Source organism: Denticeps clupeoides, chromosome 10 (genome assembly GCF_900700375.1).
Source record: "Denticeps clupeoides chromosome 10, fDenClu1.1, whole genome shotgun sequence".
Taxonomy (NCBI): Eukaryota; Metazoa; Chordata; class Actinopteri; order Clupeiformes; family Denticipitidae; genus Denticeps; species Denticeps clupeoides.
Window position 1 is genome coordinate 19,419,893 of NC_041716.1, and position 25,869 is coordinate 19,445,761.

Sequence of the window (25,869 nt, forward strand, 5' to 3'; positions counted from 1 at the left end):
TCATGCACATGATGTATTGAGTTAATGAGAGAAAGAGAGCGAGAGATTCTCTCTTACGCGATTCTCTCAATTTTAAGCCAAATTACTATCTGTCACTTTAGCTAATGTGAAATTTTATAAGCTACACGCTTAATTTCGCAACAATTATGGTGTGTGGATTTTACAAAAGACAGTGTCCTTGCAAGGAGGACAACAGCAAATGCTATTAAAACAGCCTATTAAGGGGCGACGGGGAGAAGATGCTTAGGTAGCAAATAACCAATTGAGTTGCCATTGATCTGCAAGGGAGTCAGACGAAGTTCATTTAAGGACAAGGTGATAATTAGTGGACAGCGTTCACTGAAAATGTCAGGATGCATGCGATTGTCTGAATGCACACTTACCAGATCCAACAAACGGGGATCTTGAGCAATCTGCCAGCCAAGTTTCGGAATTTAATGACATTTATATCTCTCTCACGTGTTTTCTACACATCACACAGCTATTCAAAGCTGAATTTCAGCACTGTGTTTCAGTACTGTGCTTATTAAAGTGTTATTGTTGGGTTATTTCGTAGTTGGTGTAAATGTGTGTATAACCTTATTGTAGCGTCCCAGCCATTGGGGTTGGAAGGTTCTTGACCTTTGACACTGCTCTGCATGTTGTGAAAAAACTCGAATGCGAATGTGCTTATGCAATCAGTATAGCAATTTAAAGTCCAAAAGACAGTGAATTTCAGACACAGTGCCATAGACACGTGCACACACCATTAAATTGAAGATTTTTAATTACATTTTACTTAATGAAGATGATCTCTACCTTGCCTGGTAATTATTAAAGTCTTGTTTAAGCACTGTCAGGAGCTGGGAATGACAGGCAAACCCACCGGGGCTTTCATTCTCTTCACCAGAGCTGAGTGAAAGTGCTCTTGCTGCAAATTCCTACCCACTGATCTCCACCCATTTGCCCAGATTTTCCTGGTTTGTTTGTAATGTGAAAATTAGGAACTCTATTCCTCTCTCTCTTTCTTTCCTCTCCATCAACCCCAGGAAAACATGTCTGAGCTGGAGACAGCTTGTCACTCTCCTGGCACACAGACACAAACAACTCCACAGCACAAAGCCAAACCACTGTTAGAACAATGTCTCCAGTGTGCTGATGCAGGCCGGTGCAACCGCATTCACTCTATAACGCACTTCTTTTCGCTCAGCGTCCAGTTTGTTTACAATCATGCGCGGTGACAATCTGACGCTCTTTTTCCTGCCACCATGAGGTAATCCAAGAGCAGTTCAGACGGTAAGGCAGAAGATGAAAAGGCCAGGCCGATGGCCATTTGATGGCCAACGCTGACTGGCGCTGAGACGTGACCCCATGCAGAGGAACACAGAGGCAGGCTCTGTTGTCTGTTTCCTCAGATCAGGGAACGGTGGGGGGTGCTGCATCTCGAAACCCTGAGAAACCCTCCTTCAAGAAACTGACATCATCAGACAGCAGCGGGCATAAAGGGTTCACGAACAAATGCCAGAAAAGGAGGCGATTTTTCTTTTTCACTCATTTCCCAAACGATGGGATGGAATTTTTTTATTCTTCAGCAATCACAGGCGATAGAGTTGTTTCCTGCACATTTACATTTACAGCATTTATCAGACGCCCTTATCCAGAGCGACTTACAATCAGTAGTTACAGGGACAGTCCCCCTGGAGCAACTTAGGGTTAAGTGTCTTACTCAGGGACACAATGGTAGTAAGTGGGATTTGAACCTGGGTCTTCTGGTTCATAGGCCAGTGTGTTACCCACTAGGCTATTACCACCCTGCACAACTGTAAAGGCAAAAAAATTTATTAATCAAGTGTGCACAAATTTTATAAAGATGGTTAAAAATATGGCAAAACTATCAATGTAATGTGACAAAGGAACAGTTCTGACATTATGTCAGTGATATCTGGAGTAGTGGTATAAAACCACTGTCTATTTACTCCACCATCATGGGTAAGGATGGTTTTCTACTTCCAATCTTTCTAGTTAAATAGTGAAATTTGCCAGATTTTATTTCCCATCACACCTTTATCAAGAAGAGAGAAAAATAGAAAAGGTTTTGAATAAAATTTTAGCCTGAATCAGGGATGTTTGTATGTTGTGTATTGTCTAAATATCTGAGTAAAATGGTTCACGTTGACATTTTCTGCATTTACTTCTCAGTATTTACAGGGACAGTCCCTCTGGAGACACTCTGGGTTAAGCAACTTGCTCAAGGACACAATGGTAGTAAGCGGGGTTTGAACCTGTGCTCTTCTGGTTCATAGGTGAGTGTGTTGCCAGCTAGGCTACTAACTGCAAGGCTACTAGAAAGTTCACATACAATGCAGGTACCCAAGGTGAAAAACTAAATTCATTTGTATTTACAATTTCCTGACCTTTTACAAAATCTGGATGAAATAATTGTGTTCTTTGATGTTTTTTTATTTCCTTCTTTCGTTGATTTATAAGGAAACAGTACATTTTGAGACACTACAGTTTCATATTTCCAAGGGCAGTAATATTGTTATGGTTTTTGTTTTATGGAGATCTTGATATTAGTTCCACTGTTTAGTGTAACACATCCTCTTATTATCAGATGTGGTTTGACAAGTGTGGGACGAGAGTGCCCCGAACCAGACTTGGATGGTGACATTGACAGATCCTGTGCGAGTGGATGGCATCTGCAGAGAGACATGGCATCCTTCTGGTGCCCGGAGGCAGCGGGCAAAATTTCTGAGACTCAACAAAGATAGATGCTTCCCAAGGGCCAAACATTAGAATGAATAAAGTGAGACTGCCATGGCATTGTCTTGAACAATTCATTTTGTGGGGGACAAGTGAACTACAGAGGTGCCATTTATAATCTCTCATGGCCTGTTTCAATTATAGATGATTTGGAATCTGTGATTCGGAGATGTCTCTTTGTTTCGCACTGAGAGCGGAAGACAGTGGGCAGCTGTAAATCAAGAAACAAGAAACCTCACCGTGAGTCACACGTCTTTCAGACCAGTCGAGGAAGCAAATGTAAAAGATAATTGCTGATCTTATTTTTGAAATGGAAACGTAGATCCATGTAAATGCCGTGATGCAGAAGGTAAAATGATGAAAGATTCTATAAATTTGGCTGCATGTGTCATTTTTTGTGCCTGTGGAGGAAGGCTGATGGCACCGTGATGATGAACTACAGGGAGCAGCTTGGGTCTCGCTGCATGGGGAGCAAAAATAAAATTTTTCTTCATCCTATCTGCGCGTCTGAGGCAGTTAATGGATGGGGCGAGGATCCTGCCATTTCTTCCATGTTGTTAGCCAAGGCCAAGCGTTTGCTGTGCCAGGGAGACTCTTTTCAAATAATCGCCATACCGGACCATGCTGTGTTCGCCCGCACCCACAGATAAACAGAAGGAAGATTCCGGAATGAATGTGCAGCACAGCTGCTTCTGATTTGCATTAGATGACACAAGTGAAAGGGAAAGCATGAGAAGACCTTTATTCTGCATTAGTGTAACCGTATATTGGTACCATATAAATACTTCTTACTTATTACTGTAAATCACTAAATAGCCATGATACCATATGAAAGTGCTAACCGGAATGAGCGGGTATGAAGTTGAATGTGATTGTGCTTTGATTGTGTCCCACTTCTGAACTTTGGGGCCGGTGTGGCCTAGTGGTAAAGGAAGTGGCCCCGTAATCAGAAGTTTTCCAGTTCGAATCCCGATCTTCCAAGATGCTACTCAGGTGCCACTGAGAAAAGCACCGTCCCCACACACTGCTCCCCGGGCGCCTGTCATGGCTGCCCACTGCTCACCAAGGGTGATGGTTAAAAGCAACATTCATTACATTGGACACAGACTCGACATGACGAGGCTGTTTTTGTACACTGACATCAGGCGCTCACAGTCTGGAAATCAGGCTGACACATCGACACTATGAAACTCCGGAACCACACACGGAACCATACCTCCCCCCACAGTAAGAACCGTTACAGTATAGCTTTTACTGTATCAGCAGTTTCTGCATGACAAAAACGCTGTGACGTCCTTCCCACACATGCTGAAGAACTTTTCTTAATCAGGACAATACAGTTGGTTAGACGGAGATTTAAAAAAATAATAATTACCAAAGTGCAAAGTGGAATGCTGGGGTTTGACCAGAGGTGGCATTACTGAGATCTGCATGGGGTGATGACCACCTTCCAGACCAGCCATATCTGCCATATGGTAAGGCTTCAAATCCAGCTGTCCTGTCTGGGGATCGGAGCACAGAAGTGCTCTCCTGGACTTGCCAGTACCGGATTAGACATGGTTGCACTCTGGAGTAATGCAGAGGGGTGAGAACATGCACCATGAAGACCCGTGTCTCCTTTCTAGGAGCTAACAGGGTGCTGTCTCACAGTTTTTTCTAGTGTGGTGGGTGCTCAGACTGGATTAAGGCATTCAGCAAATATAAAACAGGGACATTGGCTATACAGGCAGTATGAATCTGGCTAAAGCTTACACACTCTCACAACATAGGTTATGAAAGAGCCACAGAAACATGAATAGCCTCTTGTATTTCCATGTCCTCTAGTCCTGGTCTTCCTACTCAGTCACTGTGGTGAGGCAATTAACACAGGCTGTTGCTATCCAGGGTTCTAAAAGATGTTCTCTTCTGTCTACTCCTCACTTGTGAAGTTGTGAGTGAAACAACCCAAAATGAGAACTGACAGTCAATGAAAACTTACGTTTTTGGGACTATAGAGTACATTCGCAACTCTGCTGAGATGGCTGACTTGCCACCTTCTGTGGAACTGTTCAACACAGGGATTCGATTTTGTCATTTGACGGCAGCACTGTTGGCTCCAGTTTTTAACACAATGAACAGAAATTTCCCACGTGGATGAATCTGTGCAGGTTTTGCAGCACATTTAGCCACTTCATCAACTCTCCGCCTATTATTGAGCCTCTAGAAGAAGCCAAACCAGTGGCTCTATAGTGTCATCCTGGTTTCATTCCCAGCGTCTGACTGCTAATGTGCCTCATGCTTGGCAGAGAGGGACATCACATCAACAGCCATACAATGTTCACAAATGGTCTTTTGTGGTGAGCGGTTGCCATAGATACAGGTGACACTGGCAGGGGCAGACATCAAATTAAAGGGGCGTAATAAGCTAATATGTTAATTAGATGTCCATTATGAGATGCAGTTTGCAGTGACTTTGTGTGAGGTTGGCACCCCATGGCACGCAGGGATTTGTTCCAGCAGACGGGTGTTGTCAAGCAGCCACAATGAACGTCACCCGGTATTTCAAAGATTTTTGCTGTTGCAGGTACGGGGGGCGGAAGTGCATTTTCCGTGAAGGATTTGTTGTTCTCCACATTTCCTTGTGCCTGTGCGCCAAAGGTCGATGTTTTCAATGTCTATTTAATTGCTCTGGTGTCATATTGTCATTTTGTGTCAATGCAGTCCAATAGCACTTTGCCTCTGCCAGCATTTAAAGGCTGTTCCTCAACGGCACATCGATTCAAAAGGATCTGTGTCAATATAACTCAACGGAGGGCAGTGCTGGGACCGCCGGGCCTTTTGTCCTCTTCGTTTCGAGTCTGAGCGAAGTTACCCTTCAACTGCTGGAGAGGATTACACACGCAGACTTAACTTCTCTTGTTGTCTCGCGTCTTTCAGCTCTCCGCAACAAAGGGCACAGCGATCAGCCTCATTCTCTGAAAGCAATATGCATTACGTAAAAAAACGCCGGTGCAAGCGTCCTTGCAGCCTGACAGCATGGGTGGGTACTGGTGTGTTAACAAAGGGACCTGAAATGGGCTTTTGAGTCATGCAGAAAGAAATATGTGAGTACAGGCAGACGGTCCAGAAAAAAAAAAAACTGCCAGAGAGAGAGAGAGAGAGAGAGACTGAGGATGACAGAGGGCGAGAGAGAGAGTGAGAGAGAGAGACAGACAGAGAGTGAGAGACTTGCCAGTCCTTTCGCAAATATGAGAGACTGGTTTGTGGAGCTCAGAACACACGCAGTGTCGAAACATACCACACTTGCTAAAAATAATCATGTTTCATGTTATATATGTTTTATGGCAGTAGCCTAGAGCACAAAAGTGAACACTGGCTAAACTTTAAAAGATTTTATCAATCTGTCACACCTAATATTTCAGCATTGATTTAATGTAAATATACCAATCAAACCTGCTGTAACCTGGTTTGTTTACATTATGTCAATGCTAAAATATAAGGTTTGACAGATTCATTCGATGTTTTAAAGTTTAGCCTGTGTTTTTTATTTACGATGTGGGTAATACGCCTACGAACCAGAAGACCACAAAGTCACAGCTTCTAACACCACTTAAATCCCTCAGCAATATATAATTAGTAAATTTTCCTCTTGTGGGACTAATAGAGGATCATCTTATTTTACATCACAACATTTTATCTATGATTTACTCCAGCATGAAACATTGTTGGCACAGTCCACGCGAGACTGGTAGTGAGATTTTTTGATGAATAAAGAGCTGGTGCGGCGGTCAGGTGCGAAAGGGGGAGGGGCCATGACGTCACCGCCACGCCCCCCCCCGCCTGCCGAGCGGAGCCGGACCTGCGAGGAAGTCGCCGCCCCGCCGCGTCTGCTCGGAGAGGAGCGGGAGGTCGCCCGACGTTCGCCGACGAGGATGGCGGAGCGGAGCTGAACCACCACGGAGAGATACGCGCTCGTCCCCACCATGGCTGTAGACGGTAAGGACAACGTGCTCTGTGTTTACTTTCCTGACCACGAGCTGGCGGACATTTCAGCACCAGACCCGGCATTCTGACAGCGACGCGAACACCCGAATATTCTACATCGTTCTTCAAAATGAAGTATTCAAAACAGTGTTAAATACATCGTTTATTCTGTTTCTAAAAGTTCATGCGCGTTTCGTGTGCTTTGTGAGATTAACATTTTAGTAAAGTGAGTAAACGTGCCGGCCTTCACCTCAGTTCTTATAAAACTCTGAGTGAAGTGTATTTACAGGTGACTTTCAACGCTGCGAGATTCAGTTTTGGTAACAGTAAGTCGTGCAATATTATTATCCACTTATTATCCACCAATTACTGCAATCTGTGATCGAATACATTCATATTCCCCCACCAGCCTTTTGTTTGCACATATTATCATTACTGGTGATCGTGGTTTTATTGGCTGCGAATCTCTCACCTCGTTGTGGAGCAGAATGGCCAGCGCCACCGAGTGTGAAATTCCCTTTCACACCTTCGCCGGGAAACAAAGGCGGCCCGGCAGGAAGCGGGCCGGACAGCAGGCCTGAGGGGGGGGGGGGGCGTCCACGGGGACGTGCACATTCAAAACAAGCTGACACGCGTGGCCACGAGGGGCCGCGAATAATTCACCCTCCTCCGCTGATGGATGACGGACGGAGTCTCCTGCGTGCTTATTAACGGGCCTCGGACCTCGCGTCCATGTTGGTGGAGGTTAAATTGAAGTCATGTGCCCATCGGGCTGGGCTGCGTGCGGCTGCTAATCTGCCGTACCGAGCGACACACCATGAGGGGAGTAATGGAAGCGAAAGGAAACCTCTTGTGGACACTAATGTGGCGTGTTTGCGTGTGCCAGCGGCTTGGCTCGGTGTCCATTTGGTGACTTTTGGAAGAGGTGCTCTTCTGGAGCTTCTGAGATGTGATGCTACATGGTGTCTTTTTTGGTGTGTCTGTCAGAAAGCGCAGCGGTAACATCTTCTCCGGTTTCCAAGAAGCCTCACCGCCTCTCCAATGTCACGCACTTTCATTCCCACTTAGTCCCGTTACTCGGGGACTCACCCAGGGCAGGACACACACACACACTCACGCCTACGGACAGTCGAGAGCCGCAAATCCACCTAGTCCGCGTGCCTGTGGGCGGCAGGAGGAAACCGGAGAACCTTCACCAACATGGGGAGAGCGTGCAAGCTGTAAGGCGCCGTACTGGCAGTAGGTGGGTGCTGGGTGACCCTGGTCTGCCGCAGTGAAGGGGATTACAGTGGGACCACACCGGGTTCGGGTTGGAGGAAGTCCCGGTTCACTCCGCCCACTCCACCCATGGACTCGCATTGATTAAGTGCTGAGACGGGGGAGGCGGATCAATTTGCGGTAAGTCAACAGTATCCTTGCTGCGAGGGCCTGGGCGGAGCCAGGATGGGAGGAGAGGAGGGGCTGATTTGACCGGCTTGGACGCTCTCGTGGTAAGACGGGTGCTAGTAGCCTAGTGGGTAACACACTCGCCTATGAACCAGAAGTCCCAGGTTAAAACCCCACTTACTACCATTGTGTCCCTGGGCAAGACACTAAGTTGCTCCAGGGGGGGACTGTCCCTGTAACTACTGACTAAGTCCCCTGGATAAGGGTGTCTGGCAAATGCTGTAAATGTAAATGTAGAACTCGTCCCCCTCCCTCCATTTTTCGTTCCTCCTTTCTGTTCATTTCTTCTGAAGTGGGAGAAGGCTCGTCCACGTCTTGTCCAGCTCACTCCTCTCTCCCGATCGCATTAGGAAACACGCCGACCCGTATCCGCCATCGCTTCTTTAATTAGTGCTCCACACAGGGTCGGGAGAAGGAGAGAGAGGTTTCAAATCTGCAAATTGCCGAAAGGGCGACGCTAATTAGGCATTATTTAAGAGCCATTTTTTTTCCTCTGTACGTTCCTTTTCGAGGCTATGGAGCCGAGAGTCTGTAGTGTGCGCAAACACCGGCTCTTCCTCCTCCTCTTCCTCGTCCCTCTCTATGGTGGCCTAGTGGGGGCAGGTTCGGAATCCCCAAACCGGCAATGTGCGACTGAGCAAAGCGGCGTCCTCACGTGCTGCTCCCCGGGCGGCTGTCATGGCTGCCCACTGCTCACCAAGGGTGGTGGGTTAAATGCAGAGGACACATTTTGTTGTGTTTCACAATGACAATAACTCTCACCCCTGGGGGCTGGAGCTGCATGCCACGCACAAGCGTTCACTCATTTCATCTTTCTCTCGTGCATCCATGGGCAGATATCATGGGCTGGCCACTCTGCTGTTTCTAAGGTGATTTGTGCCTCCATGACAACCACCGTACAGGACGCCTTGGATAGGATTGTTTCCAGAAGACAAAAGTTTGGTAGACGTGGTACGAGGTTTTAGAAAAACGTTTACTGCACCGAGACTTTCACTTTTTTCATCCACACCCATTCAGCTGCATGGGGGGATGGAATGGGGAGCAAGGTGGGGACATGCGAGGACACGTGTCAAGACGCTCGACGATGATGAACAGCCCCGCTCGAAACAAAGAGCAGTGGTTCTCTCTCTCTGGTCGTGTACAGGACTTTTGCCAAGTTTGCTCTCCTCCTGTCATTTTCCGGCCCAGCCCCCATCCTCCCGCTCTCCATGAGCCAATCAGGCCCAGATGAAAATTAGGCGTCGCCGCTGGTGGCTGCTGGGAATGTTTATTAAGAGCCGCCAGCTGTGGCGGTTCCTGCGGGGGCGATGATGTAAACAGACGTTCTGAGGTGATGCCGACTTCAAGCACACACTCGTAAATCTTTTTTCTGGGAATGTTTCAATGTCACTGCTGCTCTTCTTCGAGCAGGTATTGTTGTGTATTAATATGCCGAGCGTTGTGGTATTCTATTATATTACATTACACTCATTCGGCAGATGCTTTAATCCAAAGTGACGTACACGGGAGGAGTAACTCCCAGCAGACCTGGGGGTAAGCGCGAGTGCTAATCAATTCAATGGTGATGTAGTACATGGAGGTGGGGCAGGAAGTGTGCAGTACGTGTATATTAGTCAGGAGCTGCTCTTGAATGTCGCCTGTTCCACCTTCAACAGTATTTTAAGCAATGACAGAATAATGCCAGGCTAGAGCTGTGCTATAAATGAAGCTATAATAGACACGGGGTCATGCTGTACAGAGCTAGTGGCAGCTGGGGTGCAGCTATGTATTAATATTTATTCCTTTACATTGATCTTTTGCAATGATAAAGTTCCATCGGTGATCACAGGACCAGCTGGTATTATACTGTAACAGACATTTTGGACACTAATTTGGAACTTTGTGATCAACCAGATCACAAATATGTGGTAGTAGCCTAGTGGGTAGCACACTTGCTTGTGAACCGGAAGACCCGGGTTCGAATCCCGCTAACTACCATTGTGTCCCTGAGCAAGACACTTAACCATAAGTTGCTCCAGGGGGACTGTCCCTGTACCTACTGATTGTAAGTCGCTCTGGATAAGTAAATGTAAATGTAAATATGGAATCATGTGAGGATTCGGGAAAAGACAGAGCAGATGTGGGTTTAAAAGGTGAAAGGTCACTGTCGGTGTGTATGTGTCTGATTCTTTTTTTCCTGGTTGTGTAAATAGTAGGGACAGTTTACCAAGCTGATTCAACTTCAATGACCCTTCCAAGCAGCTTTCCGTTTTTTATCTTCAGTGTTTTTCCTCTGAACCCCAATCCCCCCCCCCCCCCCCCCCCCCTCTGTTTATCTTTTTTAAATCCCCCCCATAGGGAATCTCCAAACTGGAACCAAGATAAACCCACCAGACCCCCAACAATCCCCCCAGTCATTAAAGCGCAGACAGAAGAGCAGAAGCTCCCGGGAGAACATGAAAGCTGATCTTATGAATAAATATAGCATATGGCTATAGCATATGTGTTTCTGAGCGTGGGTGCTGCTATTCTAGTAAGGACGGTACAAAAGTAGGAGCTACAGCTGGAATTGTGTGTGTGTGTCCACAGACTGCTGGGATACTACAGTCACCATTTGACCCTGACGTGCTGTGAACACACGATTGGGTTTAGAACCCCACCGTTCTCCAGTTTCCTCCCGCCAGCAAAAGACATGCACACTAAGGGAGCTGGTGTGTCAAAATTGTCCATAGGTGTGAGCATGTGTGTGTCTGCTGTGTGTATGCCCTGGGTGATTCCCTGCACTGGCAGCTGCAACCCTCTTTTTGGCTAATGCTTATGGATAGTGTGTGTGTGTGTTTGTGTATGTGTGAGCGATTGAGTGTGAAGATTTAAAAAGACTCATGGCACCTTTAACCGCCAAGGTGCCACTGAGGTCCCCACACACTGCTCCCCCGGCACCTGTCATGCTGCCCACTGCTCACCAAGGGTGAAGGGTTAAATACAGAGGACACATTTCACTGTGTCACCGCGTGCTGTGCTGCTTTACAATGACACTTCACTTTCATTATGTAGATTATGTTGTATTTGAATATGTGTGCTGTTTTTTTGTAATATGTGCCAACTGTGCTCTCTTTTCATCAGTGTGTGGGTGTCCTTGTTGGTCCCAGACAGATGGGCCATTGCTTGTTGTGTTTGTTACTTTCCTGGTTTGGCCCTCTGTCCTCATAAAGTCTACAGAGAGATAATAAGAGCTGTGATTTCATCTCTCATAACCGCATTTGTCTGTGTTGTGCATGCCGTCTCTCTCGGTGTGTAGTGCTGCCCTCCTGACCTGCTTCCATTCAGATCGGAGTTAGGTGCACTACCTTGTGTCTGTGTGTAACAATGGGGGGGTGGAGAGCAAGCACAAGAGGTTCTTCAAAAGAGCAAAGGAGAAAAAGGAAGTCTGGATGTAGAAATGTTCAGGTTTCTACTTCTTTTCACCCCTGAATACACGAAGACACAATGAAGAAACTGCAGCCAGACGTATGGTCACGGCACACTTACATAATCCCCACCAGAGGCATTTTTTAAAAGTTGCATTTAAAAAGGTCAACAGAGAACTAGGTCTAAGTGAATAACTTCAATATATATTTAGAATGTAAAATCCCAACGTTCTAAAAAAAAGTGTCACGGTGGCTAAACACGGTGAGGAAGGAGGACGCATATGCAATACATCACCATACCACGACCCGACGGCAATCAGCTTTATACAGGCAGAGCCAGGTAAAAATATCAGGAAACTTAATAACACAGGATGAACACGAAACTCCTGTCCGGACCGGATCCTGACAAACAGAACATTTAGGTAAAGTACCCACAGGCCCATACCCTCCTGTACCTATCTACTGTGTGTTACAATGCATGTTGTCATTAGGATATGTCAAAGTACATATTAGATTGAAATGAATGACTGTTTGTGCTGTGCATTAGAATTATAGAATAATCAGGTGGGAAGGCGATATTCCCAGACGCAAATGTTAAATATAAAACAGAGACGCAAAAACAAAATGGGGTTCGAGACCCCCAAAATATGCCAAACCAATCTGACAGTCAGAACTAGAAGGAACATGGAAAACGGTGAAATGCGGTACACAGACAGATCTCAGAGTCAGGCGGGGAAGCGATCTTGGGCGGGTCCCACCACTCATGTGGAGCAGGGTATTGCAGGGTCTAATCAGGGCGGGGCCAGGCAGGTGATGACTACGGGGTGAACCAGCGGCAGTGTAACCTGCTTGTGGATTGGTGGCATTTCAGCTCCGTTCTGTGCGGTTGATGCACAACTGCATTATCTTTTCATCTTAAAGCGACGCTGCGAGAATTGTGAAAATGATCTGAAAATAACATTTCGGCCATAGACTAATTTTCCAAAGCAGGACAATTTTATGTACATATCTCTGTCCTCACATCTCTAATAATCCTACTGACTGTTGGTTTGTTTTCCTAGCATTGGAATATTAGACCTGAATAATAACCATTAGACATGAATGAATTTTGAAGTTTAGTAATAAAAATGTTGCCCACAGTGTTTTCTTCTGTCAGATGTGGTTTATGCAGACGGGATGTGAATTGTCACCCTGAATCCATGGAGACTGTGAACGAAGTAAAGATCCTGTAGGATCTGCTGTGGTCTCGGGATGTGGAATGACATTCGCAGGATCACCACTTCTGCACAAACCACTCATATGAAGAGGGATTAAAGGCTTCATACAGGTCGTTCTGATATTGTCCCGATAATCCTGCCGTGGAGCGGATGAACAACACGGTGCACTTTTCCCAGGTTAACGACAGCTCGTTTTCGCACGCCGTCTGATTAAGTTCATTAACACTGGGGATAATAGTATTTGTTGGCATGTTGACTAATTTTTCATTAGCCATCGTTGTTAGTAAGCGTGGAAGAGCGTGGATAATTCAGCCAATCAGCTCCCTCCGATTTTTAGGTCATCAGACGCCATGCTTTCATCTCACAGGGTAACATGGGGAGCGTGATCATGTCTGGCCATAGCACAGCTTTCATTGACATATGGTACTTATAATGCAGAACTGTTTAAATGTGGTAGTAAGATTTTATCTTGGTTAATTAGTACAGGTTACTCATTATCTCATTACATCACCAACATGTTCTCAGATGGTTTTTAATCAGTTTGTGTGGTTTAATGTGTTTAAAGTATGGTAAAAAATTACATTTTGTTATGATAAGACATTTGAAATAATTTACTGTCTTGTAAATCTCAATTAATTAATTTCAGTCCAGAATATGTATTGTATTGCACTAAATCTGTAAATTCAAGTATTAACTGCATTGTTCATTGTCATGACTGGGTGCAGATGGTCTGCAATCTCCATGTAGTGGAACAACAGAGGACAACAAGCATATTATAATGGGGTAAAAAGCAACAAAAGCCATTAGGAATCTGTTATATGTGTGTCTGAATTATGAAGGTAGAAGTGCTTGACCAAAAAAAATCAATGCTTATGTATTATTCCTGACCAATCATAGTCCGCAGTGGCGGGTCAGTCGGGCAGGGATGAGACGGACCCTCTGATGTCTGGAGTGTGCTCCTGCATTGGTGAATAAATTAGCCAGATGCATTAATAGTGAGGTAAATGGCGGCGCCGCTCCGAGGATGCAGTGTAATTGAACAACTGGAAGAGGGAATGGAGAAGGGCTTATGGCGTTTGCCTTTTTTTTTTCCATGCACAACTCATGCACAAGCATAATAATCAGTCAGGCAAAATGTGTGTGGTGTGTTTTTTTTTTTTCCCTTCATATTTTGCAAGAATTCAGCTTTTCAAAAATCCAAAATCCATGCTGTGCCCCTGCTGTACTCAACAAATGATTGTACTGGGACATGATTTTTCTGTGGTCAGATAGAGGGGAGGCTGAAGCAGTGACTGAATGAAGGGATTAGGCACCATTAAATTCCCACTCGGTCTCTGTAGGACAGGTGGCTCTGTTCAGTCTTTTTAATGCTCTTAGTGCTGTTTCAGTTGTCATTTTGTAGCCAGAATTTGTTTTAAAAGGTGACTGTAAAAATGGTGCTGTGTCATGTGTCTCCTGCAGGTCCCATATCTGAAGTCTGGACTGTTCACTGTCTCAGAGACTGCTTTTCGCTGTGAGATTAAATCAGGCCGGCCAGGATGAGGGGGAGGGAAGGAAAGGTGGATTTAGCAGAAAGAAGAAAGGGAACAAGGGAGTCTGGGAGAAATCAAGCGCTGATTGGAGTCTGTTGATTTGGCCCTAACAAACAAAGCCGACAGGGATGCTCGGGGCGGCGGGGATAGCTTTGATTCCTCTCTTCCCTTTCATTTCTAAACAGCCAGTTTGTGCCCAGTCGGCTACCTGGGATTGGCATCTGCTGCGGTGCGCGGCCGACCAGGACTGTAATTGGCGTAGCTGTCAGGAGGGGAACGGAGAGGGCGGCTGAGAGGCTGATAAAGGGGAGAGGACACGAAACGCAAAACAACAGGCTGCAAAGGCCAGACAAAGTGAGGCAGGGAGAGAGAGAAGGCTGGTCAGAACAGTGAGGGTCACTTTGAAACATTAAAGCTCTTCTTTCTTTGCTGAAATGCACAAGGTAGGAAAATGAGAAGTTTTTTTTCCCCCCATTGTCCTGTAAGAAAAATAAATGATCTGGAATTCAGATGGTGTCCCTCTGTCAGAACTGGGACTGCATGATTGATCTTAAAAAAAAAAAAAAAACAGAACAGAACAGCAGTGATCCCATGCATAAAACTGAGCTGCGCTCAGCTCCTTGTTTGGTAGGTGGCTTATTAGCATTTTAGAACAACTGGTTCCCTTGGGAGGAAGGTGAAGGGTATTTCAAAACTGTGGCGAATGAAAGGTCTGCTGTCTCAGATTAATTCTCTGTTAGCATTTCCTGAATTCAAATATTTCATGGAGCAGAAAACATATATTACTTACATATATTATTATTTTTTTTGTTTACAATCCAACCCGAACAGTAAGTGTTGTCATTCATTTGTAGTTCTACTGTTGCTAAACCCACTAATAGCACTGGTATTATTCCAGCCACAAAGATGGGAGGAAACATCGGAACGCCCATGGGAACTGAACCAGTTTAAACCTGATCAACTGCATTGTCATGAATGCTAACAAACCTCTTTCAAAGATAAGATAAGAAAAAAAGTTATTTATCCCAAGGGAAATTCTTTTGTCCTTGGAAACAAATTTCCAAAATGACACCATGATTTAGAGTTTCTGCAACCTCATGTCATGTGACCCCAAACATGCAGCACGAGGCATGTATATACATTTACATTTACAGCATTTATCAGACACCCTTATCCAGAGCGACTTTCAATCAGTAGATACAGGGACAGTCCCCCCTGGAGCAAAGTTAAGTGTCTTGCTCAGGGACACAATGGTAGTAAGTGGGATTTGAACTTGGGTCTTCTGTTTCATAGGCGAGTGTGTTAACCACTAGGCTACTACCACCCTATATATATTTGTTTCAATTGTGCATGAGTAGGTTTATGGATTTGACCTTCTTCCACACATTAGTGGTAACAGTAAGCAGGATCTGCTGCATTCGCTGTGAGTGGAAATTACGTTTGTGTTCAAACAGAGTGGAGATGGCAGCTTTTCACCCTGAGGACACACAAGCCCACAGCTGGGCTGCAGCATGGACACATGGTAACACTAGTGCGCCAGGTACCACTAACACAAATTCAAACCATTCATTTCAATCCTGGCCACCCCCACCAGAGCACCCCCATCAGTTTGTTCAAGTATAGTCTCTCTGGGTGAGTAAACGGTTGTTTGCAATATTTACTGTTCACTGATCTGCATATGCTGACTTTAAATTGATAAGGAAGCGCCGATAAGGTAGGGTGACCAGATCTCCTCTTTCTCCCCGACCATGTCCGGCAGGGAGTTTATAGTCGTCTGGGCGATTAAACATTTGTTCTGTCATGGGCTTCTACACACATATTCTCTATAGTAAAAAAAAGAGCGTTCTGGCTACATTCACCCCAGCCCCCCAGCCCAGCCGCACCCCCAAAACTGACAGCCTAGTATTCTTATATGTAGAATAAAAGTAAAAATAATAAATGCAGTGTTATCTTCATTTTACATTAAGCATGTGTGCCTCTTTTTTTGTGGAAACTGGGTCCAAACGGCTCTTTGGATGCCCCTGATCTAATTTCATTGGTAGGTTTATTTGAACGCTGAGAGACAGAACAAAAAAAAATCCCAAATAATGCATTTCAAAAAGGTTATTTTACATTTTCATGAATGAAATACGTAATTGATCCCTTGACAATCAGCACGGTTTATGTCTCCCAGGGTTATTTTATACAGGTAAGAGGCTGACACCGAGAGCTTATATAGAGCCATAGACTGATTTCTTTCATAGTAGGCAAACTAAAGGGTTCAAATAATTTTTTTCCTGACTGTATAATGTATCTACAGACAATTGTATGGCTGTTATAAATAATATGATCTAAACAATTAATGTAAAAAAAATGAAACATGTACTAGATTAAATATTAACATTGTCATTGTCTGTGTGTATGGAGTGGTGTTTGAAACACTGCGTGAGAGTCTGTTCACTTTATCTGCTTCGCTGCTTTAGCTCGATGCCATAGCAGGCAGTGGCCCTGCCCGCAGGGCTGTCACTCTAGAATAGTCTCCTCGCTCCTTCTCAGAACTTCTCAGGTCCAATTTGTCATTTCAAAGATCTGTTTTTACTTGATGTTTTACCCCCTAACACTACCAGGACCTGCCATGCATGAACTGTTCCGTGTATTTGCTTCATTAATGATATGTTTTTACTGGATAATTGGGAGAAAGCATTCTCTTTGTACAGAAAATCACACGTTTGACCTGTTCAGCCGAGTTAATCAGAAGCCCAGAGGACAGGAACATTGGGATTACAGTGTCTGTCTCTGGCACCGACTGACAAGCAATCTGTTTCCTTCCCTAGATTAATTATTTTGCCCGTAACTTATTCCCTGGCTGCTTTTTCAGAACAGTACACTGTGTGTGTGTGTGTGTGTGTGTGTGCTGTCCCTGAACAGTGTTGAGCTGACTGATTGCCAAAGATGATAATGACCTCTCCAGTGTTAGCAGGATGGATGGGGCATTGAATCGTGCTCAGATAGAGGCATCTATTTACACTCCTGTCCGCTGTGTATGAGCCAGAGTGGCGTGTGTGTGTGCAGCATGAACAAACACAGCCGTCACTTGGGTCACCAGGTGTCCGGCTTTGCGTTGTTCTGCACAACATTTCCACCTTCAGCCACATCTTTATCTGCCAGAACGCCTCTCCCAGTAAACATATGTGTGTGAATGTCAGAACAACATCATCATATTTCATGTGCATCGTTTTCACTTACCTTAACCACTTTTAACGATAAAATAAAATAAAACCAGAACAGTAACTGAGGAAACACTGTCATCAATCTCATGAACTAAATATCCACAATAAATGCATTTCAATAATAATTAAGTAGTAGCCTAGTGGGTAACACACTCGCCTATGAACCAGAAGACCCAGGTTCGAATCCCACTAACTACCATTGTGTCCCTGAGCAAGACACTTAACCCTAAGTTGCTCCAGGGAGACTGTCCCTGTAACTACTGATTGTAAGTCGCTCTGGATAAGGGCGTCTGATAAATGCTGTAAATGTAAATGTAAAAACTTAGCCCCTGCATTATTTATTATCAATCTATTTAGGTGCACTTCATAATGCTAGCATTTAAAACAGTGTACTTTATCCATCTGTTGCGTGCTTTCATACACTGATGTTAGTGCAGTCTATGCTTCTGAACATTCAATACGGTATCGACAGGCATGGGGGGGTCAGGCCATGTTCCCTCTGCCAGGGCTCAGCATTGATCTCCCCAAATGCACTTCATTCCTCTTCACCCACCACAGTGTGTGTCCGCACGTGTGTGTGTGCTTCTCTCTGTCGGCCCGCTCTGTCCGCTGGTCAGCAGTGGAGGTCCATGTGGAGAGACAGGCCAGTGGCTGCAACCTCTTCTTTTCCGGCCCGTCGGGTCATTCTGCGCAGCCTGGTTGAAGGTATTTCCAAGGTTTATTTTCTGTATTCCGGGGAGTCTCTGCTGTGTGTAGAACTTGACCCTCTTGCTGCAAATTAATGTCACTGATCCCCTCATTAATGCCTAATAGCCTCATGCTTCATCCAGACGCCGGTGTAGTGACACCAATTCTTGCCTTTTTGGTCAAATTAGATGAGTGTGGATTTGACTTAGACTACAGGAAGTAAATTTGACTTGAGTTTAGCTTAAAAATAGTCTAGATGTGATAATAGTCTTCTGTTGTGCTGGAAAAAGGGAAATAAATATAAAAAATGTACAGCGGCAGTCTTGTCTGAGAAACGCCACGTGTGATTATTCTTGATGTGAATTCAGTTTTGTTGGGACTCACAGGAAATCTTTTACGACAATTAAGCAAATTAAATAGTCATGAGTTATTTAATATGCAAAAGAGGAACTCTGCAGAGAAGGTAGGCCACTTGAGACACACGTTGTTGAGTGCGTGTTATTTATATTATCATTAGAAACACCGCACACTTGGCCAGAATTCGCCCCTTTGCGAATCTTAGTGCAGCTAGTTGAGTCTATTCAAACTGTAGATATCTAAGCTGTTCCACATCGACCTGAAATCACTTGTAGTGAGTGAAATATCATCAAATATATTAATTTGTAACTTTTACATAAATAAAGTAAAACAGTGCTTTTGATTTGTAGTTTTGTAAAAGTACGCCTGCAATTGGAGCTAATGAGTAAAAACACCAAATTGTATATTCTGTGTCTTTAACATGGAATATTGCCAATTATTGATCGTTTTGTCTTATACTTATCCATAATGCTTAATTCTTCTGTTCATCTTAAAAGAGCAGTATGTTCTTGTCTCCCTGAACTGTACGTGGTTGTGTTTGTGTTATTATGATAACTGTACGTGGTTGTGTTTGTGTTATTATGATAATTTAGCTGGACTTTCAACAACTCACTTTAGTAATTCAGTTTTATGCCCTGGTTGCGGGAACGCTGGGAAATAAATGGTGATTGAGACGGCCACTTTTAATGTTATGAATTAATAATTACAATCTGACTACATAAAAAGGTTTATTTTAAGCTGATTACGAGAGAAAGGTTCCTATGCCAAAATGAAATCTGGAGTGCTTTTTTAATGAACATGTGGGGAGCTTGTCTGTTTAATTCAGCTGCATATTATTAACACAGTAGCCGCATGGAATAAGGAAAGTGAAGTGATTGTCATTGTGAAACACTGCAGCACAGCACACGGTGACATAACGAAATGTGTCCTCTGCTTTTAACCATCACCCACGACAGGCGCCTGGGGAGCAGTGTGTGGGGACGGTTCTTTACTCAGTGGCACCTTGGCGGATCGGGATTCAAACCGGCAACCTTTTACGGGGCTGCTTCCTTAACCACTAGGCCACCACTGCCCCAATCTGGGCAGTCTGGGCCTGGGACATTTAAGGAGTTTCCACTGCTTTGCTTGAGTCATGAATTGGCGATTCAGCGCCCATTGGTATGTATGTATTCCTGCTGAGTTTTAGTTTTTCAGATAGAGATTATGAGCCTTTCAGATGATCACTGTTGTCATTATCAGGCCTTCGGGAGAGGCGATAAGGGTCCTTTTTAGGTCCTCTGTGAAACCGCCTCCTTAGAGGAGTCCAGAATTATCATCCGTCAGCGAGATTTAATCTCGACACACAGTGTTGGCACTGAGGAGGATCTCTGATCCCCTTCCCCCAACGAACCTTAACATCCTCACCAGTGGATTTGACGTGATTTGACATGATAGCAGCGCCCTTATTTGTTAAGGTTAGACAAATGCACTTTCACATCTTTGAGCGTGTGTGTGTGTGTGTGTGTGTGTGTGTGTGAGCAGGTCAGTAAGTGTTGACCTGTCAATATTCAAAGCCGAGAGGATAAGGCAGTATTGCAGTGTTTCCACTTCCTGTTAAGAGGTGAAGTGTGTGTGCTGAAGGGAGCGCTGTAGGGGCATCAACCTCTCCTCCGCTGCCACTCGTCGGGGCGATAATGAGCTCCTCTTCACCTCCCTCGGCCCTGTCAGGTCAGTTGCTGTCGCCGTCTCCAGAAAAGAGCTGCAAACATCCTTGAGCTGAAAAAAAGAAAAAAGAACCACGAAGCGTCAGATCAGCTGAAATGGCTGATTTCACTAATTACATGCCGCTCTGCCCTGACAAATTGGGATAATTAGCAAATATGGGGAGAAAATATTACAGATCTCCTGACCCGGTTCTTGTTGTGAATGTTGAGTTTCCTGCTGAAGGACACGTCAAGTCCTCTAAAAAGTCTGCCTGTGTTTTACATTTAGCTTCTTGTGGGAAGCTATCCAGAATTCCAATATTTTCCCTGAAATGTCCTGGAGGTCACAGTCTCGCCAGTGGGAGACATGTTAAAATTGAATGGATGAGAGAAATAGGCGAGGTCACCCCAATTTTTTTATATATATCTATTTACTCTGCAGACTGCTGCTGCTTCCTCCCAGTAGGTCATATGTATCCCTTTCACGCCTTGTTCCGGGAGTTTACAGGGTCCCCCAAGGGACAGCTGTTCTGGCCAGGTAGATGGGGACATCTGGAGGTTCTGTATTTTCTGGAATGTACATCATTTACTGAAGCTGGACTGGGAATCCCGTTTCGGATGAAGTTCAGGCCATTTTATGATTAGCAGGGTCTGTTTTTTTTTTTTAAATCCTGCATGAAATCCTTTTAGTGTTAAATATTTATTTTTTGGGATAAAAAATCCCAGGAAATACCAGTGGCTCGCAATCCTGGGGCAGCATAAGAAGGTTACAGAGTTCCTGTTCTGCTGAAACTTTCTGTAAAGGAGGGTGTCTGAGGGCTTGCTGGGATTCTCTTCCCAGTCAGCCCTTGAGGAGACAAGTGAAGGCTGGAGGTTAGTCAACCAAATTACAGTGAACCATTTTAAGAGAATGAGTTGTCCCAGAATTGCTGGACTAATCTGCCCAGGGTTTTTGGGGTGGAACAACCTTTTAGCAGAAGATCCGTACCTGTACAACAGGGGCTAATTGAATTAGTAGAATAGCCGAAAAAAAATCTTTCCTGGACAGAATTGTAGATTAATCTGGGGTTGTGGCACAGCATCTAAGATGGGCTTCAGGCTTTGCACTTGACTCAGACTGCTTCACTGGCTCTCGGTATCTGCAGGTTCGTGTTAGTTTTGCATTACATGCATCCAACCAGTTTAATGCCCTCTGGCAGCTATCAGTGCGCCCTATGAATCCCCCCTGCCGGCTCAAGGTTTTACAACTCTGATTCGAGCAAAACATGCTCCAACCTGTTCCATCCCTCTCATCCACTCATCCTCCATTTCCCCCTCTCTGATGTTCTGTGAGTACAGGCTGCAGTGCTGAATGTTCCCTCTCTGTGTGGGGGGAGAAGTGGCCAGGGGTCGATCTATTCTCACTCTGATGGGATAAGAGACATGCTCATCTGAAGAAAATGGCCGTCACTAATCGTGTGATCTGCACAGTCAAGAGCCTTTTTATTAATAAAGGGCTGGCGTGTCACAGTGTTAATTGTAATTAAGGCTTGTATAGGCTACCAAGCACTTTGCAAATTCCCATAAAAAATCCCATAAAAAGGCAAGACTGCCCTGTTCCACCTTATTGTCGTGACAAGCCAAGAACTGAAATTAGGAGAGATTGTACATAGAAATGTGCACCATAGATGAGTTCATAGATTGCTTACATGGGGACGGTCTAACTGGGAGACTAATTACTTTGAAAAAGAAGGACCTCTTTGAACACGTCCAGATGGGAGGCTGCCTTTCTCGTCTGGTTTCAGGCTGTGGCCGTGCCCTCCTGCCTTTTCCAGGTTACAAGAAGTCAGGTCCATGCTTTAGGGGGCAGTAGAGCTCGGACAGGGCAGAGGAGCACAGCAGCCAGTTCTACCCTCCAGAAGGACAGGGTCGGGAGAGAACGAGATAGGGCGGAGAAGAAGTCTGTTTCCCAGCCTTTTATAAATCTTGCTACAAGCAATCTCAAGGATGCCGGAGCTGGAAAATGTGGAGTCGAACAGAATGGAACCGCCTGGGGAGCCAGAATAGGTGCAGAACTGATGTTGGCAGAAGAGATACACACATGCACCGCACACGAGCGACAAAGCATGGAGATCATGAATAGCTCACATTTGGATATATATATATATAAAATAATATATGGCTGGAAGGCCGATAAAACCCAGCTGTGCACTCCCATCCCTGCCGGATTTTAAAAGCAGTGAACAACTTTCGCTTGTTAACACTTGTTCTTATGAAAAGGAGTGAACTGTCGGAATCCGTCGGCTTTATGATGACTGACTGACGAGTGAACGAACAGACGGCTCCCGAAACGGGATTGGAGGAAAAAGCCGGACAGCTCAGATTGATGGCTTGTGTGTTTTAAAAAGCTCAGCTCCTTTCATGCTGCTGACTGACAGCGAAGGGGGGAGGGGTGTGAAGACAGTGGAGGAGAGGAAGGCGAGGGTTTCTCGTCCAGGGTTTTCTATCCCTGATGATCAGAAAGTGTTCTTTCCTTCCTCCGCACCTTACACATGTTTTCCCAGGAGCTACGAAGAGCACAACGCAATTCATCTAAAGGGTCGGATATGCAGCCATGAAGGCAACTTCATCTTTCTGCAGCTCAGCTCTTCTCCAGCTGAGAATAATGTAATATTTATCACCAACTGCTCTACCTCGCTGCCTCCCCTAAGCCTGATCTGCGCTGGTGTCGTCTTTAACCCTTCATTAAATATTTTGCAGCGGGAAAGTGCTGTAATCACATTAGCAGTCGAGATTGTGTAAAGAGGCTGAGGGGAGGACGGGAGTATTTAGAGAGAAGAGCAGAGAAGTGAGAAGTGGCTACTAAAGTTATCTTTTAAAACCTAAAAATGTACACGAGCTCATTTTTGGGGTCGATGATTGAGTCATAATTGGCTGAAACCTCATTAGGAGTCGTAACCTCAGACTGTACATCATACGAGCACTGCACTGATAACAGATCATGTGGTTGTCTAGCCGATCAATGCATTGATCGGCACACAGCACTTTTCACACCATACCATGTACACACACACACACACACACACAGTTGCACACGAAACAGGTTGTTTGGTTACTCTCTCAGTTGGCCAATGCTAATACTGTTTTTCTTTACTTTGTGAGGACATTATGTGAAGTGTCTTTTTTCTGTGGACTCTGAAGGGAATTAGCAGAATCTCCCCTCCTGCAGGATGCTCCTTCTTATCGCGCCCCTAGAACGGCAGCTGCCACTCACCCCGGCACAGGGAGAGACACCGCAGTCGGGGTTCGGTGGGTAAATAAGCAGACGTGGGGGCCTGAGAGGAGTGTCAGTGTGAGTTTGTACCAACACTAGGCTCTTGATGCTGTGTGTCTGCGGCCAGTGTGGCAGCTCAGCTAAGAAGAAGGGTAGGTGCACCACCTCTCCCGGTGTGCACTGTACGTCTTAACTCGCCTGCGTTTGGATATGAATGCATTCGGTCAATATTCTTACTCGTTCGCTTCCAAGTAGTAGTTTACGTTCTTCAGATTTGTTGCTTGTCTTTCCAGGTTGTTGTAAGCTGTATGTTTTTTATGTGCATTTTTTTGTCTGCCACCGACAGTGTGCATTGTGTACGTTGTACATGTTAAACACGTAACGCTGTTTCTGTGGTTGCAAGGTGCGCCGTTCTCACATCTCACCCCTTCCACAGCTGCGTCCAGCTTCAGTTTCTGCCGGACTGGTCTGGAGCACACCGTCTCAGCCGAGGAGCTCAACTACCAGTTGCCCCGGAAGGCTGGGGGCAACCTGACCTGGCACGATGGCCGGGGACGGAGCACTGGCGGCAGGGTGGTCAAACTGCTGCAACAGCCGGGGACAGAAGCTCTGCAGGTATACAAATGCACACAGACACACTTACATCACTCTGTATTTAGTTACAGGTACAAATGCTATGAAAGCTGCTTATATGAGCGGTAAAGGGCCCGAGTGACCGCAAATATATATTTTTGATTCATATTTACATTGTATACAAAGACAAGTCTCCACGCAGTTCTTTTGTCTTCTCTGAGCTGCCAAACCAACAATGCAGACTTACAGGAAGCCTGTTTTTAATTTTAGCACATCTTCCATATATACCAACAATGTTTCGTTGTCATTGCTACTTTTACTTTGTCCTCTAGAAGTTGACAGTTGCTGTTCAGATGATTAAAAGTTGTGATGCACACATCAACATTGACAGACAGACGTAGTTATTTATTTATTTTTCATTTTCATTTAATTGCATCACGATTCAGTGAATTCACTGTACAATTTTGTCAGGGCGTTGCCAGGTTTGTTTGGTCTTCAATCTCCAAGAACACAATCAGTCAACACAATCAGAGGATTTCTCCTCTGGCCTAATTTCCTTTTTCTTCAGGTCTAGGCAGGTTTGCTATTGTGACCAGAGTTCTGAAAATGCATGACTGATCTGATCTGACCGATGTTTCTATATAGTGGGATTTACAGGCATGGTGCTACTTTACCCGCTCTGTGTCATTTGGCCTGTGGAAAAGATGCATTTTCACCTTCTTCTTCATGCATCTGGTGAGCATTTAACATGCTAAATCATACACAACCACACGTCCGCTCTAGCCTCGCTGGAGACAAAAATTCAGCCTCAACTCTTTCTGGGGTTCTCTCTCGCTTCCTGCCGAGAAGCTGCATGTCGGTCTGCGTTGTGGTTTACAGTGGGAGCTCATTACTGAGAACCCCAGCGTGAGTTGGACGGTTCCGGCAGGGTGTCTGCATGTGCCTGGATGTTGCTGGGTCTCTTACCACTTGCTGCGGGGTTGGTTCCTGTCAGCTGCTCTTTGTGGCGAGCCCAGAGAATCCACAATTTCTTATGAAACACTGTGGACGTCCTGCAGCTCCAGGCTAATCATCTGAGGTCGTGGGAGCAGCAGCGATCCCCAGGGGTAGAAACTGTAGTGCATCAGACAGTGGAAACGTGCTGTTCCAATTCCTCCCCCTGTGTGTAGCGAGTGAATGCTGTTGAACGGCAAGGCGATTGGGGTTAACCCAGGGGTGCAGACCCACACTGGGACATTTGGCATGAAGAAGAATAGGACTAATAGCTGGACTTGACCCAGCTCCACACCGATACACAAGCCACCTCAGCCTGGAACAAAAGGCAAAGGGCAGATGATGACTGGGAGCTCCACATAAGAGGCTTAGCACAGAGAATCCCGCAGCATGTCTCCAATGGGATGTTTTTGTGGAAAGAAAGGTCTTCCAGAGGACACCACCTCTGTTGACTTCACTGGAAGACATTATCCTCAAAGGCTGATCCACACCAGTTCAAAAGCTGGCTGACTGGTAGCATTTGGAAGCTGCTTGTATTTTGGAACATTGCTGGAACATGTTTGTAGAGTGTCGCAGAGAGGGAACAATGCTAACCCTGGAAACATGATCTTTTTAAAATTTTATTCCAATATCAATGAATTCGCTAAGAGTGGCAGGGCACTGCCAGGTCTCGTTGGTCTTCATCCTCCAGAATCAATGTGAAGTTCAAAAGGCTACAGCAGAAGAAATAAAAGTGGACCAGAGAATTTCTTTTCTGGCCTCGCTGCCCTTTTCCTGAGATCCAGGCAGGTTTACCGCTGTGACCAGAGTTCTGAAAATGCTATTCTCT

The 25,869-nt window shown here is 45.2% G+C and overlaps 1 protein-coding gene across 1 annotated transcript in view; it reads left to right on the plus strand.

Moving 5' to 3' along the window:
* Positions 1-6,579: 6,579 nt before the first annotated feature.
* samd10b (sterile alpha motif domain containing 10b) overlaps positions 6,580-25,869 on the plus strand; it is a 45,619-nt gene continuing 26,329 nt past the window's right edge. The window contains exons 1-2 of the mRNA XM_028994838.1: positions 6,580-6,717; positions 23,911-24,089. Coding sequence (XP_028850671.1) covers positions 6,705-6,717; positions 23,911-24,089 — 192 coding nt within the window. The 5' untranslated portion in view covers positions 6,580-6,704. The remainder of the gene's footprint in view (positions 6,718-23,910; positions 24,090-25,869) is intronic.